General features: G+C 39.3%; 1 protein-coding gene across 1 annotated transcript in view; it reads left to right on the forward strand.

Moving 5' to 3' along the window:
- Positions 1–9,165, forward strand: part of LOC102865441 (low affinity sodium-glucose cotransporter-like) — a 95,914-nt gene extending 86,749 nt beyond the window's left edge. The window contains exons 14-15 of the mRNA XM_006894820.1: positions 4,973–5,072; positions 8,951–9,165. Coding sequence (XP_006894882.1) covers positions 4,973–5,072; positions 8,951–9,165 — 315 coding nt within the window. The remainder of the gene's footprint in view (positions 1–4,972; positions 5,073–8,950) is intronic.
- The last annotated feature ends 7,573 nt before the right edge of the window (positions 9,166–16,738 follow it).

Genomic DNA, 16,738 nt, shown 5'->3' on the forward strand with positions numbered 1-16,738 from the left:
GGTTTAGGGCTGTTGTGCATAGGGTCGCTATGAGTTGCAAACGACTCGACGGCACATAACAACAACAACAACATGTGCCTTTGAATTTGAACTGACTCATAGTTGATCCTCTAGCAGATTTTCAGAGCCAGTTAATCACATGGGAAGATAATGCTCATCCTGCTCCCATGAAGCAGATGATGGATTTGAACTGCAGGCCTCTGGGATTGCAGCACAGTTTCTCACCATTAGGTCACCAGACTAGTTGTTATAATAAGTTATTCAATAAATGATAATTAATTCCTATTAATGAGTGTCTGAGAAAATTAATATGATTTATGAATTTTCAATCAACTACAAGAGATTAAAGAAGAAGAAATTGGTAATAACGCATCTTGTCAAAGAAGTAAACTACAAGATCCAGAGAAACAAGACATTTGTTTTAAAATTTAATGCTGCTTATACACTGTCATTGCTTGAATTTCTGTACCTTTCATAGTAGATCAGATTATATGTGGCTGAGGGAACTTGAAGGTCAGGTTGGTTTAAATGTCTTTACTGAGGACATGCCACTGAACTTCATAACTAAATATTTATTCTGACTATTGAGAGTTGTACTGAATTATAGACAATAGAAAGCAAATCGTGTTTTTCAAGAAATAAGTAGAAATGCTAAAACCTTATATGCTATAGCAATGACCCTAATTTATTGTTTACTTTGAGGGAGAAAATTGGCAAAATCAATGAGGTTATTTAATAATTTATACTTGTGCTTCACTTGTACACTGTGATATATGAACTTCCAAAATGGATTGATGGAAATCAATTGAAATTTCAAAGAAAGTCATGGATAGTTTGTAGAATTAACCTAACAGTGACTTATAGAAAAATCCCAGAATGATACATTTTCAGCAGGAAATGTATTTGACCGAGTGACTTGAAGAGATATGCTTGTGCCATTTCAAAATAAGGCAATCAAACGGAAAGCCAAAATGATTTAAAATATCATTATTAACACATCCTAGCAAAATTTTGCTGAAGGTAATTTAAAAGGGATTGTATCATACATTGGCAAGAATTACCAGAAGTTCAAGTCAGATTCAAAAGAGGATATTGAATGGGGTTTATTATTGTTGGTATCAAATAAATTTTGGCCCAAAGTAAATCCCTGAAAGATATTTCTTTGTGCTTCACCAAATGCTCTAAACACTCCAGACATTCACCTTTGTGGCTCATAGTAAATTATAGACAACCTTAGAAGGAATATCAATCTTAGAATATTTAAGTGTGCCTCTACAGCACTTGTATATGGATCGAGAAGTGCTAGAGGATATAGTGTGCTTCAGGATTGAAACAGGTGTGGATGGGGAGGAGTGTGATGATAAATATAACATGTCAATTACACTCGGATCCTCAGTGGTTTGATAGACATGATGTAATAAATTTCCATTTTATAATCTGATGTGAACAGCCCTTTACTTTCAAAGGGAGTTTTCTTGAGTGCATTCCCTGCCTCCAGGATTTCTGGTAAATATCACTCTCATGAACTTACATCTGCCTCATCACCTCATATAAGTTTGTAAAAATTTCTAAATTGCTATTTGACTTGTACGTCTTGAGCTCATCAGCCCTGGTGACCACATACTCCATTAGAAGTGTTTAACGCATTCCCTGACCCAAAGATTTGAGATGTTTGAGCCCCTATAATTGCATGAGCATTTTCCTGAAATGGTATGAACCATTTCTTTGCAATAAAATCCTCTGTGTATGTATAAAAGGGAAGTTCTGGTGGCTTAGTGGTAAGGAGTTGCACTGTCAACCCAAAGGCATGTAGGTTGAGTTCACCAATCACTTTTCCATATATACCGTCTCTTCCCATGCAATTTAAATCTTCTGGAAAACTACAGGAGAGTCAGATATGAGTCAGTTCCAACTTGACAGCATGTAACACAACATGATATGTACATATATTGAATAAGTTTTGCCTCTTTAAAGAATCCGAACTGAGGCAAGCAGAGTGCTATCTTTGCGTGATATTTATTTAATCTATGTAAAGAAGGAATGTTCTGAAATGCTGGAATCTATGAAGAAGAGCTCAACAACATGATTGGGGGAAGACTCATAAACAACCCATACTACACAGATGATACAACTTTGCTTGTGGAAAGTAAAGATCATTGAAGCACTTACTGATGAAGGTAAAACACCAGTCATTAGTATAGATTACATGTTAACATAAAGAAAATAAAAATTCCTGCAAATAGACAAATATTATAAAACACGCAGAGGCATTTGAAATTCTTAAATATCTCATTCTTCTAGGACATTCAATCAATGCCTGTGGAAGCAGAAGTCAGAAAAACAGGGAAGATTGCATTGGTCAGATTTGTTGCAAAAGGCACATTTAAAATGTCAGAAGGCTAAGATGTCACTTGACTTGGGTGCACTTGACCTAGACATGGTCTTTTTAATCACCTCATATGCATATAAAACATAGACAATGCAAAAAGAAGATAGAAGACCTATTATTGTTAGGTGCCTTTGACTCGCTTGTGACTCATAGCGACCGTCTGTACAATAGCACAGAAGCGTACCCTGTCCTGAGCTAGTCTCACTGACTCTGACACACCTATTCTCATTGCCTTAGTTACTATATCAATCCATCTCGTCTGGGGTCTTCCTCTCCTGCGCTGTCCCTCCATCCTTCCAAGCATGATGTCCTTCTCTATGGATTGCTGCCTCCTGGCCACATGCCCAAAGTAAGTGAGATGGGGCTTCAAAATCCTAACCTCCAAGGAGAAACTTGGTTTCACCCTTTCCAAGACAGACCTATTTGTTTTCTTGGTGGTCCATGAGATGTTCAAGACTCTTCTCCAGCACCACAACTCAAAGATGTCAATTCTTCCATCATCCTTAGTTATTATCTAGCTCTTTGATGCATAGTAAGTAATTGTGAAGACCATAAACTGGATCAGGTGCACCTTAGTCTCTTGATTGACACCGTAAATGCATTTAAATTGTCTTTGTGATAAATACTGAATAAGCTGTGGACCAAAAAATTAAAAAGTAAACAAATCAGTATTAGGATAAAGACAACCAGAATGCTCCTTAAAAGCAAAGATGATGAGAATTTTACTTTGCTTACTTTGTCACTGGAAAAGAAAGACCAGTTGCTAAAGAAGGAAGTCACATCATGTTTGGTAGAGCGTCCATGGAAGTGAGGGAAACCACAGATGAGATGAATGAACACAATAGCCACAATAATGATTCCAACATTCCAGCAATCATGAAGATGACATAGACCAGGCTATGTTTCACTCTGTTATATGTAAAGTCACCGGAAAACAGAGCCAACTTGACTATACAGTTAAGAAGCAGGAGGAGGAGGAGGAGGAGGAAGAAGAGAAGAAGAAGAAGAAGAAGAAGAGAAGATCATCCTTGGTTCACATTTGGAAGGGGATTCAAGGAGTCCCAAGATAAGTTTTACAGAAAAGTGTGTTTAGCAAAGGAAATAGTATGATTAAAGAATGTGAGAAGATGTGATTAAGAGCAATTTCTTTTCCTTTATTTTATTTTAGTGAAGGTTTACAAAGCGATCAGTTTTCACAAAGACCAAGTATATGCTTGTCATTTCAATTTTAAAAATCCAGTTATAAATTCTAGTAAAATAAATCTGAAAAAGAAAATTGGGGGCCAAATATGAAGACAATTGTAATGAAGTATGATTTTATAACAATCTAAAAATCCAATTGATACTTAGAACAGTGTCCTCAGAATGATCCAAGGCTAATATTTCTTTGCTGTGGTAGCAGACTTGCTCTGAACTTGTGTGTGAGAAAAAAAAAAATTATGATAGGGAGTTATGCAGAATCGGCAATCTACTTCTGTGTAATTTATAGTTTCTGAAAATCCCCTGAAAGCCAGAGTTGGTCAACCCTGAATTGATGGTAATGAATACATATATATGTAGATATGCTGGAAGGAGTAATGATGATGTTGTTGATGATTGCCTTCCAGTCGAGCACGACTCCTAGCAACCCTATGAACAAAAGGCCTGAAGCCCCTCTACAACTATCGACATTTATCAGAGTTCATAGAGTTTCCAGAGGCAAGTTGTTTAGGAAGTGGGTGCCACTCCTGCTTCCAAACCTATCATAGTAGGTTCTTATTTTTATATGCCATTGAGTCACTTGTGATGTCTAGCAACCCTATATACAGCAGCTCTGAACCCTTCCCTGTCCCGAGCCTGTCTCACCAACTCTGACACACCAATCCCCATCACCCCAGTTACTGTATCAATCCATCTCATCCTGGGTTTCCCTCTCCCAAGCTGTCCATCCACCCTTCTGAGCATGATGTCCTTCTCCAAGGACCAATCTCTCCTGGCCACATGCCCAAAATACGTGAGGCGGGACTTCAAAATCCTAGCTTCTAAGGAGAGACTTGGCTTCACTCTCACCAAGACAGACTTATTTGTTTTCTTGGCAGTCCATAGTATGTTTAAGACTCTTCTGCAGCACCACAATTTGAAGGTATTAGACAATATCTGAGTGATAGAAACAATCAATAAAGCAAAGATGTCATCAGCTGTATTCTAAACTTTATGAAATTCCAAATATGAAAGATTTTAAGCTCATTATTTAGGTGATAAATAATCACCAAAATATTTTTTAAAATGCATAATTCATTGTGATGTTTTAGTGAGTTAATGTGGTAAGAGATATTTTCTTGAAGGACAGCGCAAGAAAAAAAGATCCTTGATGAGATGGATTGACTCAGTGACTGGGGTAATGGGAGAAGATGTATCAGAGACATTAAGATTGGCACAGGATAGAGGAGGGTTTAGGGCTGTTGTACATCGGGTTGCTATTAGTGACAGGTGACTCAGGGGCACATAGCAACAAACAACAATAACAACAGTAAATCAAAGGACCTTTCTTGTATCATAAACATTTCCCCATCTCTAATGGACTTGTGTATGATCTGTAATCAGCTTCACCGCCTGTGCTGGGCTCTTCGAAACAGTACAGAGGAACGCATCGATTTAGACCCAGATGAGAAACGAGAGGAAGAGGATGATGGTGTTGAAGAAGGTAACGTGGCTTATGGCTAGCTTTCATATAAGTACCTTGGTTAAATGTATTTAAATGCTAAAAAATTCCCTTTCTGAAAACAGCTTACATTTTTGGCATGTCTTAGTTTTCCAATGAACAGAAACTAATGGGGGAGGCTGTTGTGTGCCGTTAGTCTGTATTGTGACACCATGTACAAGGGAATGAAGCACTACTCTGTCCTGTGTCATCCTTTCAATTGTAGGCATGTTTCAGCCCACTGTCGAATGCTAATCCATATTCTCAAGGGTCTTCCTCTTTCTCATTGACCTTATACGTTACTAAATGTGATATCTTGCTCTAGGAATTGGCCCATCCTGGGTGGGGGGCGGTGGCGAAGGGCAATGTCCAAGCTCTGCGTGATGCAATACTACTCTCCTTGCTTCTAAGGATTGCTCTGGTTGTGTTTTGTCCAAGACAGATTCATTTGTTCTTCTGGCTGTCTGTAGTATATACAGTACTCTTTGAAAACACCATTGTTCAAAGACATCAGTTCTGCAATCTTCTTTATTCATCACCCAGCTTTTGGATAGATATGAGACCATTAAAATACCTAGTTTTGTAAGGACTTCTAAGGCATAAAGTCAGTAATATCAAAGAAAATCTGACTGTAAAATGAAGTCAACATGGAATCACACAACAACCAAAAAAATCATTGACTTCACAATAAAAACACAAAAGAATGACAGCTGCAAATGTATACCTATCATTTATTACACAGAATATCTAATGCAAATAATAATAAAAATAAAAAATGTGGAAATTCTTGAACAATATCATTAACATCACATGCAAGCAAGATTCTGCTGAAAATTATCCAAAAACGATTGGAGCAATATGTCAACAGAGAACTACGAGATGTGCAGGCTGGATTTAGAAGAGATCGTGGTACTAGGGATATTCTAACTAATGTTAGATGGATCTTGGCAGAAAGTAGAGAATACCAGAAAAATGTCTATCTGTGCTTCATTGACTATGCAAAGGCTTTTGACTGTGTGGATCACAACAAGCTATGGCTGACTCTGAGAAGAATGGGAATCCCAGAACATTTGATTGTGCTTAGGCGAAACCTATACTTGGACCAAGAGGCAGTTGTCAGAGCAGAGCAGAGACACTACATGGTTCAAAATCAAGAAGGGGGTCCATCAGGGATGTATTTTGCCTCCTACCTTTTCAATCTGTGTGGAGAACAGATCATCCGAGACGGTGGTCTGTACGAGGACTAATGTGGCATCAGGATTGGTGGAAGAGTCATCAACAACTTGCATTATGCAGGTGACACAACCCTGCTTGCTGAACCTGAGGAATACCTGAAGAGCTTGCTGCAGAGGGTCAAGGACTGCAGACTCCTATATGGATTGAAGCTCAACATCAAGAAAACAAAGATTCTCACCATTGGGCCAATTGGCAGCATCAGTATGGATGGTGAAGAGATTGAGATTGTTCACAGTTTTAGTTTACTTGGCTCCCCAGTCAACACTCTTGGTAACAGCAGCCAGGAAATCAAAAGACAAATTGCACTAGGAAAGTCAGCTGTCAGGGGCCTCTCAAGAGTACTAAAGAGCAACAACATCAGGCTGGAGATAAAGGTGCACTTGATCCAGGCTACAGTCTTCGCCATTATGTGCTATGCATCGGAGAGTTGGACAGTGAATAGGGATGATAGAAAGAGAATTGATGTCTTTGAGCTGTGGTGCTGGAGAAGAATGTTGAATACACCATGAACTGCTGGGAGAACAAACAGGTTTATCCAGGAGAGGGTAAAGCCAGAATACTCCTTGGAGTCAAGGATTCTGAAGCTTTGTTTGACATACTTTGGGCATGTTGCAAGGAGGGACCGGTCCTTGGAGAGGGACATCATGTTTGGCAGAGTTGAGGGGTGGTGCAGGAGAGGAAGACCCTCGATGAGATGGATCGATTCTGTGATTGGATGGTGGGAATGAGTGTGTTGGAGATGGAGAAGTTGGCAGAGGATAGAGCACCATTTAGGTCTCTTACACATAGGGTCGCTATTAGTCACAAGTGACTCGATGGTACATAACAACAACAACATGTAATAAAGTGTGCCAATCATGTAAGAATGGTGAGACTTTGTCTTACATACTTTGGACATGTTATCAAGAGGATTCAGGTCTGAGGAGAAGGATGAAGTAGAAGGTTCCTGAAAGAGAGGAAAAGTCTCAAGCAGATAACAGAAAGAATACAAAAGATTAAGCTCTTAGACCCACCTCCTTCTCTAATCTAATGTCTTAGTATTTTCCCTCAGTGTATCCTTTATTGAAAGTTGACAAGTATTCTCACTTTTCCACATATCCAAAATCATAACTTCTAAGAGTATTTCTACTTTTCTCTCTAAGAGAAAAAAAATTCCCTACTCTTTGTCATTTCTCTCACACGTTTTGTATCAGAGATCCTGTGGATGGCATGGGATAAAGCAAAGCTCCGATCTGGTGTTCTTAGGGTCTCTATGGGTCCTTGTAGACTCAATAACACCTAACAGCAACAATTGTATTCAGTTTCCCCAGCTGCCCCTACATGGTTCTACATTTTCCTGATACTCCTTAAGCCATTGACAGGGTTTGACATTTTAGGACATGCTGTCTAAAATTGTACATGAAATATTTGGTTTGATTTCTCCAAATCAAAGTAAAAGTCAATGCTACACATATGTTGTTGTTGTTGTTGTTATGTGCTGTCAAGTCGCTTGTGCGCATAGGGACCCTATGTACAACAGCTCTAAACTCTGCTCTGTCCTGTGCCAATTGCAGTGTCTCCGATACATCCATCCTGATTACCCCAGTCACTGAATCAATCCACCTCATAGAGGGCCTTCCCCTCCTGCACTGTCCATCCACCCTATGAAGCATGATGTCCCTCTCCAAGGACCTGTCCCTCCTTACAACATGTCCAAAGTATGTTAGATGAAGCCTCAGAATCCTTGCCTCCAAGGAACTGCCCGGTTTAGCCCTCTCCAGGATGAATCTGTTTGTTTTCCTAGCAGTCCATGGGACCCTCAGTACTCTTCTTCAGCACCACAGCTCAAAGGCATCAATTCTCCTTCTATCCTCCCTAGTCAATATGACTTTGAGTCTATCCCACCTGAATTTTAGAATCATCTCAGGAAAAGGTTTGAGGCCTTTAACACTAATGAGCCAAGACCAGATGAGCTGTGGGAGGATATCAAGGGTATCATCCAGGAAGGGTGCAAACAGTCATTGCAAAGACAGAAGAGGAAGAAAAGACCAAAATAGACGTCAGAAGAGAATATTGCACTGGAGCACAGAGAAGCCAAAGCAGAAGGAAGAATTCAAGATACTAAAGAGCTGAACAGAACATTTCAAAGTAAAATATTACAATAAAATGGGCAAGGAATTTGGAGTCAGAAAATCAAAAAGGCTGAACTTGCTCAGCATTTCTTAAGCTCAAGCAACTGAAGAACAAATTCAAACCTCGAGTTGCTATAATCAAGAATGCTTTAGGTAGACTGTTAAATGATCCAGGAAGTATTAAAAGAAGATGGAAAGAATATACTGAGTCAATTAGCTACACATATACACATGCTTTTAAACATGTATGTTAAAATGTATATGGGAAGCTCTGGTGGCCTATGGAGCGGTTACGGAGTTGTGTTGTTAACTAAGGCCACACAGTTTAAACCTAGCAGCTGCTCTGAGGAAGAAAGACAGGCAATTTCCTCCTGTGTGATTTAAAGCTTCTGAAAACCTGTTGGTGGGTCTCCTATGGGTTGGTTCTGACTTGCTGGCAATGAAAAATAACAACAACATATTTGTACATACTAATGCTTGGGAGCAATACGTAGTTTAATATTGTGATAATGGTTTTATGTTTCCACGCCTCAGATAATCTCGAAGACACTCGTGGCTGTTTCAAGAAGGCATATGACTTATTCTGCGGTCTGCAGAGGAAAGGCCCCAAGCTGACCAAGGAGGAGGAGGAAGCCCTGAAGAAGAAGTTGACAGACACCTCTGAGAAGCCCTTGTGGAGAATGGTGGTGAACATCAACGCCATCCTTCTCCTGGCAGTAGCTGTCTTTGTCTATAGCTACTTTGCATGAGTGCCTCTGTGAGCCACTGGAGTACATATTGGGACATACGTGTATTGACTTTCACGGGTGCAGTATTTTTGTGCTGCATGCGTGAAAGCAATAGTTTGTAATTTCATCTTATGAGATGACTATAGAGAAGATTGTTTGTGTAAAAGTTGAAAACGTAGAAAGGTGAGGAAGTAATCTTCTTTGTGTATAAACCAGGAACACAAGGTCCAATTCCTCTGCGGGTGTATTTGTTTGTTTGCTTGGTTGCTAGCTTTCCAAACAGATTCCCCTTCTTCATATTTGCTTTCTGTATTTTCCAAAGATGAATAATTGGAAAGCATGCATCTCTTAACTCTGCCACACCTAGTAACCCTTTTATCTACAAAACAGTGATAGTATCCTCCTCTTCTCACCTGCCTCATCTCAAGGTTTAGAAAACACAAGAACTTTCTAGTAAATGGTTGTGGGGATAAAGGGAGAACTGGAAATCTCTTGTAAACTTTTAAATTAATCTAACTAAAATTATTTACTTATGTTTTGAATAAAATTACTATATTCACCAAAGTGAGACTTTCAAGCCATTGAGTTTTAAAAAAAATATCTTAATTATGACTTGAGTAAAAGTTTGCTGAGAAAATTCGGCTTGTTTTTTTTTCAACTCAGACATTTTTGTTTTGTGACATTGATTGCATTCCACCTAATATAATGATAACATTCTTTCTACTTTTCCTATATGTTTACCTGTTTGTTTATCTTACCTATGCCTTTATTTCTGTTCTTCCTTCTTTCCTATGCTTTCGTGCTTTCTGAGCTTTACTCCTGGAGCGATCTTGCCATTTTTATCTGATATGGGGGGTTGCTCAAATGAGTATGTAGCTCCCTGGAATTACTCATCCTATAGGTCTGTGTTATTTGACTGAAAGTTGAGTTTCAGAGTGAGTTCACACTCAAGGATAACTAAGGGCCATAGTCCTGAGGTTCCACCCATCACTGTCAAGCCACTCAGTGTAGTCTTTTTTCATAACTTTGAGTTTCGCTCCTCATTACTATTTCCCTTCCCACTCCACTCTTTCTAGAATCTCCCTTTCAAAGTTGTTGGTAGTGATATCCTGGTACTATCTAGTTCTTCTCACTTCAGGATCAAGGATGTTGAATTTTGAAGGGCCCATTAATGCCTTGAAGAGAGAAGGTGGGCAGTCTCCTCCCCTGTGTTTAACTGCCTCTGAAAACTCTCCCAAGGGTCAGCTATGACTTTATGGTTCACAACAACAACAACAACAAACATTAGTATTTTGAACTAATTGTGTCTACATAACTTTGATTTTCTTCACTCCTACCAGTGCTGATGAGGGGAAGATTGACAGAGGCACCTTAGAGAGACCACTTGTAAGCTTTTCACTCTCCGGTTACTACTTAACCAAAACAGAATCTAGGTTGTAGTCTTTTAGATTAAATTCAAGCCACTAATTTTCACCGCACTTTTAGTGATATGTCATTCATATACTGTAAAATTCACTCATTTTTAGTATGGCCCTAGAGTTTGGTAACCATTATCAAAATGCCATTTTACGTTTTAGCACTAATTTAGATAATGATATCCTCAACACGTGAATACATACTATTATCTGATTTTATAACTCTGATTTATAATTTTGAATAATAATTAACTTTACATGGGATTGGTCCTTAAACCAATTCAAAGTAGGTCAGATCTAAGGGTAAATTGAAAAAAAAAAAACACAAACAACAAAACCGTCCATAAAATCTATCAGAGAAAAAAAATAGGAATAAGTTTAGAAGCCCTAGCCTATAGTATGTGTGCTTTTGAAACCCATAGCTGACCTCCAGTAGGTTTTCAGAGGCAGTAAATTGCATGGAAGTATATTATTGTCCATAATTCTCCCACTGAGCATCTGGTTCATTTGAACCACATGCCTTTGGGATTGCAGCACAGCTTCTTACCACTAAGCCAGCAGAGCTCCCTAGTTAATGTCGTGAATGGGCTCACAAACACAACAAAAAATGTACAACCATAAGAGAATAAGATCAACAAATGGAACCTTCTAAAAATCAACTGCTTGTGTACATAAAAACACTTTCCCATGTTGTATAGTGTTTGACAAAATTGCTGGTACTTCTTGTTGTTGTGTTGTTAAGAGCCATCGAGTCATAGGCAACTCATAGTTAGTCTTCTGAAGGCCCTCGTTGTGAAGAGGCTTTTCACGTCTTTCCCCCCCTTTTGTGCAGTCTTCCTCTGGGGAATCCCTGTAGTATTCTGTAAATTTTCATTATGAAACCCTTGTCTCAAGTGCTGTTGCAAAATATTTCCCCCAGTCTTTGAGCTTTCTTTTCACCCCACAGGAGAAGGGTTTTGATGCACACAGAATTTTATTTTAAGAAGGTCCTATATACTATACAACATGGGAGAGATTACACAGAATCTCACCCTAAGAAAAATAACTCAGTCACATAAAGACAAATATTGAATAAGATCATTAACTGGAGGATAACTGAATAAGACACATGTTCAAAAGGGGATGAGGAAAGGACAAGAAGGGTCAGAAAAAGGTATAGAGGGAAAATGAGCATGGTAGACCCTTGATAAGATGGATTGGTTCAGTGACTGGGGTAACGGGAGTAGCTGTGTCAGAGACAACAAGATTGGCTCAGGATAGAGCAGGGTTTAGGGCTGTTTTACGTAGGGACACTGTGAGTTATAGGCAACTTGATGGCACATAACAACAGCAACAACAACAAATTAGTAGGTAGAGAGGGAAGATTAGAAAAGGAATAGAAAAGATTCCAGAAGGAATTGAAGAAACAAGGTAATAGGCATAGACCAATAGTAATTAATTATAGAGAAGCAGGAGTGGCATCCACTTCCTAAACAGCTTGCCTCAGAAAACTCTGTGAACATTGATAAATATTGATAGTTGTAGAGGGTTTTCAGGCCTTTTGTTCATAGGGTTGTTATGAATCATGCTCAACTTGAAGACAATCAACAACAGCAACAATGTAGTGAATGACTGTATACAACACAATGTACATGAATGAAACACAATGTATGAAAAGAAAACCAAAACCTCTTTCCAATAGGGTGAAAAGGAAGTCCATGGACTGGGGAAAATATATGGTAATGACATATATTGGCAAAGAACTCCTAACTAAAATACAGAATATGACAGAGCATTCACAATAAAAAAAATCCTGATAATCCAATTACAAAATGGGCAAAGACACAAAAAGACTTCATCAAGGAGGATATTGGATGGCCAACATGATGAAATGTTCACAATCACTAGCAATTACAGAGTTGTTGTAAATCAAATCAGCTGTTAGTTCCCTTTGTATCCCAGCAGCAAGTATAAGCAGCTTATGTAGGTAAGGATGCGGAGAGACTGGAACTCTCATGGACTGGGTGGGATTCTACCATGGTATTACTACTTAGTGAAGTCAGTTTGACATTTCCTCAGAAAGGTGAAGACAGAAATCCCATATGACCCAGTTATTCCACTACTCAGAATATATCAAGGAAATCAGAATTGAGACACAAATAGATATGTGTACACCTATGTTCATCACAGCGTTACTCACAACAGTAAAAAAAGCTGGAAACAGTCCAGAAGTCCATCAACAAATTAATGGATAGAGATATTGTGATATATTCATACAATAGATTCTATGCAGCATTAAAGAGCAATGAAGAACTTGTAGAATGTTCTACATGGGTGAGTCTAGAAGACATTATGCTGAATGAAAGAACTCAATGGCAAAAGGACAAATACTGCATAACTGCTACTGTGACAATATAAGTATAATTGGGGGGATGCATGAGGAGAGAAGAAAAGAACGTGCAGACCATGAACACGGTAAAAGATCAAGAGAAGAGAGGATGAACTTTTAAAGTACCGATGGAAGGGCAATATGAGAATTGCAATTAGCAGCTTGGAACGGAATATGTATAACTGTTCAAATGGGGAAGAGAGAGTGGAGGGGAAAGCAGGGCAAGGGGAAAATACTAGGGCAACAGTGTGGGCAGTGGGTGGGGTGAGGGGTTAGGCAAAGTGCAATGAGGATTTATTGAGATGTGGTGAGAAAAGGCATTGATGAATTGTAATTGACTTTAGAAGACATAATGTACAAGAATGATTTTATGAAAACCAATCACACACACACAAACTTAACAAAGTTGGAAGAGCTGATCTCAGGAGCATGTCGCTCAGTGGCTGGAAGCGGGAAAGTCCTGCGACTGTGAAATTAATCCTTGTCATAGGCCCTGGGTCTGTCCCATATTGTCCTTGGCAATGAACAAGCAGGAAAGCGTCCTGTGCTGTGTGCTAGCCCTACTGACAGGTGAAGTGGTCACACCTTTTGAACTCTGACACGAAGCTATAAGAAATAATTTGCAATCATGACTCCTCAAGTTTCTAAACTGTCACCATCAAGTTATCAAAGGATCCCATTTGTTAATTGCAGTGGAACACTGTGAAGTGTCCACACTTCATTTTGTGAATGGATCGTAAATACAAATTAGCAATAAGAAGATTCCAAGGTGCTACTGCCCTTAGTTGGTCAATTTCCCAGAGAAGTTAATATTTAATGCTTTACAACAACAGGCCATAATAGACTGTGACTCATCAATATTTGCCTTACTGGTCGTCAGTCACAAATAAGGGGCATACAACTCTATGACGATGGAATCTACAAAGACAGATGCAACTATGAGAATTGTTTTTTTGTGATACTCCAACTAGCAGGGCAGATAAATTATTCTAATAAAACTTCCCTTTTGTGAATTAATAACCCTGGTACAAGTTCTTCCGTCCATGACTCAGTCTCACCTTCAGGGGTGAAGAGCACCCTTAGGCTGCTGAGTGCCAACAGCAGCACCTGGGGGCACTGAAATTGTGCTCAACTTGCAGGTGAATCAAGCTGAACAATTATTCTACCAGTTCACAAGAACAATGTTTAAAGACTAAGGTGCATTTGACTTAAGAAAGTTAGACTGTGAATAAGAGGGAGTGATGAAGAATCAATAACTAAATTGTGGTTGGAGAAGAGTATTGGATATACCACAGACTGCCAAAACGGACAGACAAATCTGTCTTGGAGGAAGTCTACCAGGATGGCTCCTTACAGGCAAGGATGCTGAAACTACATCCCCTATTTTGGTCATGCTCCACAGGAGGTGTCAATCCTTGGGGAAAAAAGACATCATTCTGAGAAAGGTAGACGTCCAAAAAAGAGAGGAAGACTCAAAGAGACGGAATGACCCAGAGACTGCAACTGGGCTTGAATATGATGGAGACTGGAAGAATGGTGCAGGATGGACAAGGTTTCCCTCTGTTGTTTCATGAGTTATAGTTTACTCAAGGGCACTTAACAACAGCAACACAACCAATACCAACACTTTATAAGAGTTTCCCCCTTCCATATCTGGATATTTAGAGGATGCTATAGATTAAAAGTGTTTTTGCTAGTTGAGGAAATCCCCTTCTATTCCAATTTTGCTGAGTGTCTTTATCAGGAAGGGGTATTCAATTTTGTCAAATTCCTTTTCTGCGACAATTGCTAAGATCATATGGTTCTCGTTATTTGCTTTGTTAACATGGTGAATTGTGAGCACAGGAATTGTGGCAAGCTTTTGGAGTCGACTGCTTTTCTGGGCATGTGTTTGACGTGCAGGTTTGCTCTGTCCCCAGGAGCAAGGCAAGCCAGGCTTGACCTAGGGTTTGAGCCAGGAGGCAGCCTTAAGCCCAAAGGCAGCTGGGAGATGAGGTGGCCATGCTGTTCCTGGTTGGCTCCTCCCAGGGTCTCGGGAAGTTCTCCTTCCCAGAAGAAGCATGGTGGTGTGAGCGCAGGAATCGTGGCAAGCTTTTGGAGTCGACTGCTTTTCTGGGCATGTGTTTGATGTGCAGGTTTGCTCTGTCCCTGGGAGCGAGGCAAGCCAGGCTTGACCTAGGGTTTGAGCCAGGAGGCGGCCTTAAGCCCAAAGGGCCCTCGGGCCTGCGGCCCTTGGCCAGGTTCAAATTGTTTTCCTGTCAAAGATTCTTCTAGGTGGTATAGTGCCGGTCTGTGTGTTGCTTTACAGAGGTAACTCTTGGTTGCTGTGATGCTGAAGACTGTGACAGTGATGTGCCAATCATGGTAATGGGTACCCATGGTGGACAGTGTCTGCTGGAGCTTCCTGACTAAATCAAGCCTGGAAGCAGCAGTGGCATCCACTTCCGAAATGGCTTGCCTCCGGAAACTCTATGTACAAACAGTGCTCAGGCCGTTTGTTCATAGGGTCGCTATGAGTCATCGATGACTCGATGTCACCAAACAACAACAACAACAACAATATGGTGGATTATGATGATTGTTTTTCTTCTGTTGAACCATCCTTGTATACTTCTTATGAATCCATTTGAGGACGAGGAATTATTTTTTTATGTGCTTCTGGATTATATCGGCTAGGATTTTGTTAAGGATTTTTGTGTCTATATTCATGAGAGATATCAGTGGGTAGTTTTCTTTCTTGGTAATATCTTTGCCTGGCTTTGGTATTAGGGTTATGTTTGCTTCATAGAATGACTGAGAGTGTTCTTTCTTTTTCTATTTTTTAAAAATACTTTAAATTGTGTTGGTGATAGATCTCTGAATGTTTGATAGAATTAAACTGTGAAGTCATTTGGTCCAGGAACAATGATTTTGTAAATCACTACCTAACTTGGAAGGGACTGGAGAGCATCATGCTAGGTGAACTAACTTAGTCCTATAAGGACAAATACTGTATAAGAACATTATAGTAGGATGTGTATGAGGATCAAAGGGGAGGATGGTGGGTCAAAGGAGTGAGGCTGGGCAGGGAGAGTGGTGGTTTAATCACAGGGTTGCAAAATTTGATGGGTGGAGGGAGGGATGTGTAAAGGAAATGGGAAAGCTCCAGTGTGAAAACCAATGTACATGAACTTTGTAAGCAAACCAATGTAAAAGAAAATTTTTATTTTTAAAAATTGGCATCATCAATAGTAATTAATTCTATATAATACAATGTATATGAGGGTATGAAACACAATGTAAATGAAAGATTGTATAAAATACAATGTACATGAATGAAGCATAACTATTATATGAAAACTAAGAAAGTATTTTCAAATTAATATACTTTTTGAATCCTCAAAACCAAAGAGTGAGACAGGTAAATTTGCTCCATTTTGCAGATGACAAAGACAAATTCAGCAACTGTTTCAAAAGTTAAAATCCAAGTTTTCTCTTCCTAAATTCATTGACTTTTTCTCTCACATTAAATAATGAGGCTTTTCCTTTCTGGGATATTTCTTCAGAGAGCAAAGTCTTCCTGAATTTTTTAAAAAGGATTTTCCTTAATTTTGTTAAGAAAATAATTTATGTTCTTGGTTTAATGAAAAAACTACACAGAGAATACGTGTTGAAAAGTGAGAGGTATTTGCTTGCCAGCTCTGTTGCCACGGCTTTGAAAATGTAACTGACCAATGTCTATGGAACTCAATAGAGATTCCCTTAGAATGATTTTCTGACGATAAACCTTGGGCACATGGCACTATCTCAGCTCTAACATTCTGCAATCCTG

The sequence above is a fragment of the Elephantulus edwardii genome, unplaced genomic scaffold (assembly GCF_000299155.1).
Source record: "Elephantulus edwardii isolate Elephantulus edwardi_28Jun2011 unplaced genomic scaffold, EleEdw1.0 scaffold00151, whole genome shotgun sequence".
Lineage (NCBI taxonomy): Eukaryota > Metazoa > Chordata > Mammalia > Macroscelidea > Macroscelididae > Elephantulus > Elephantulus edwardii.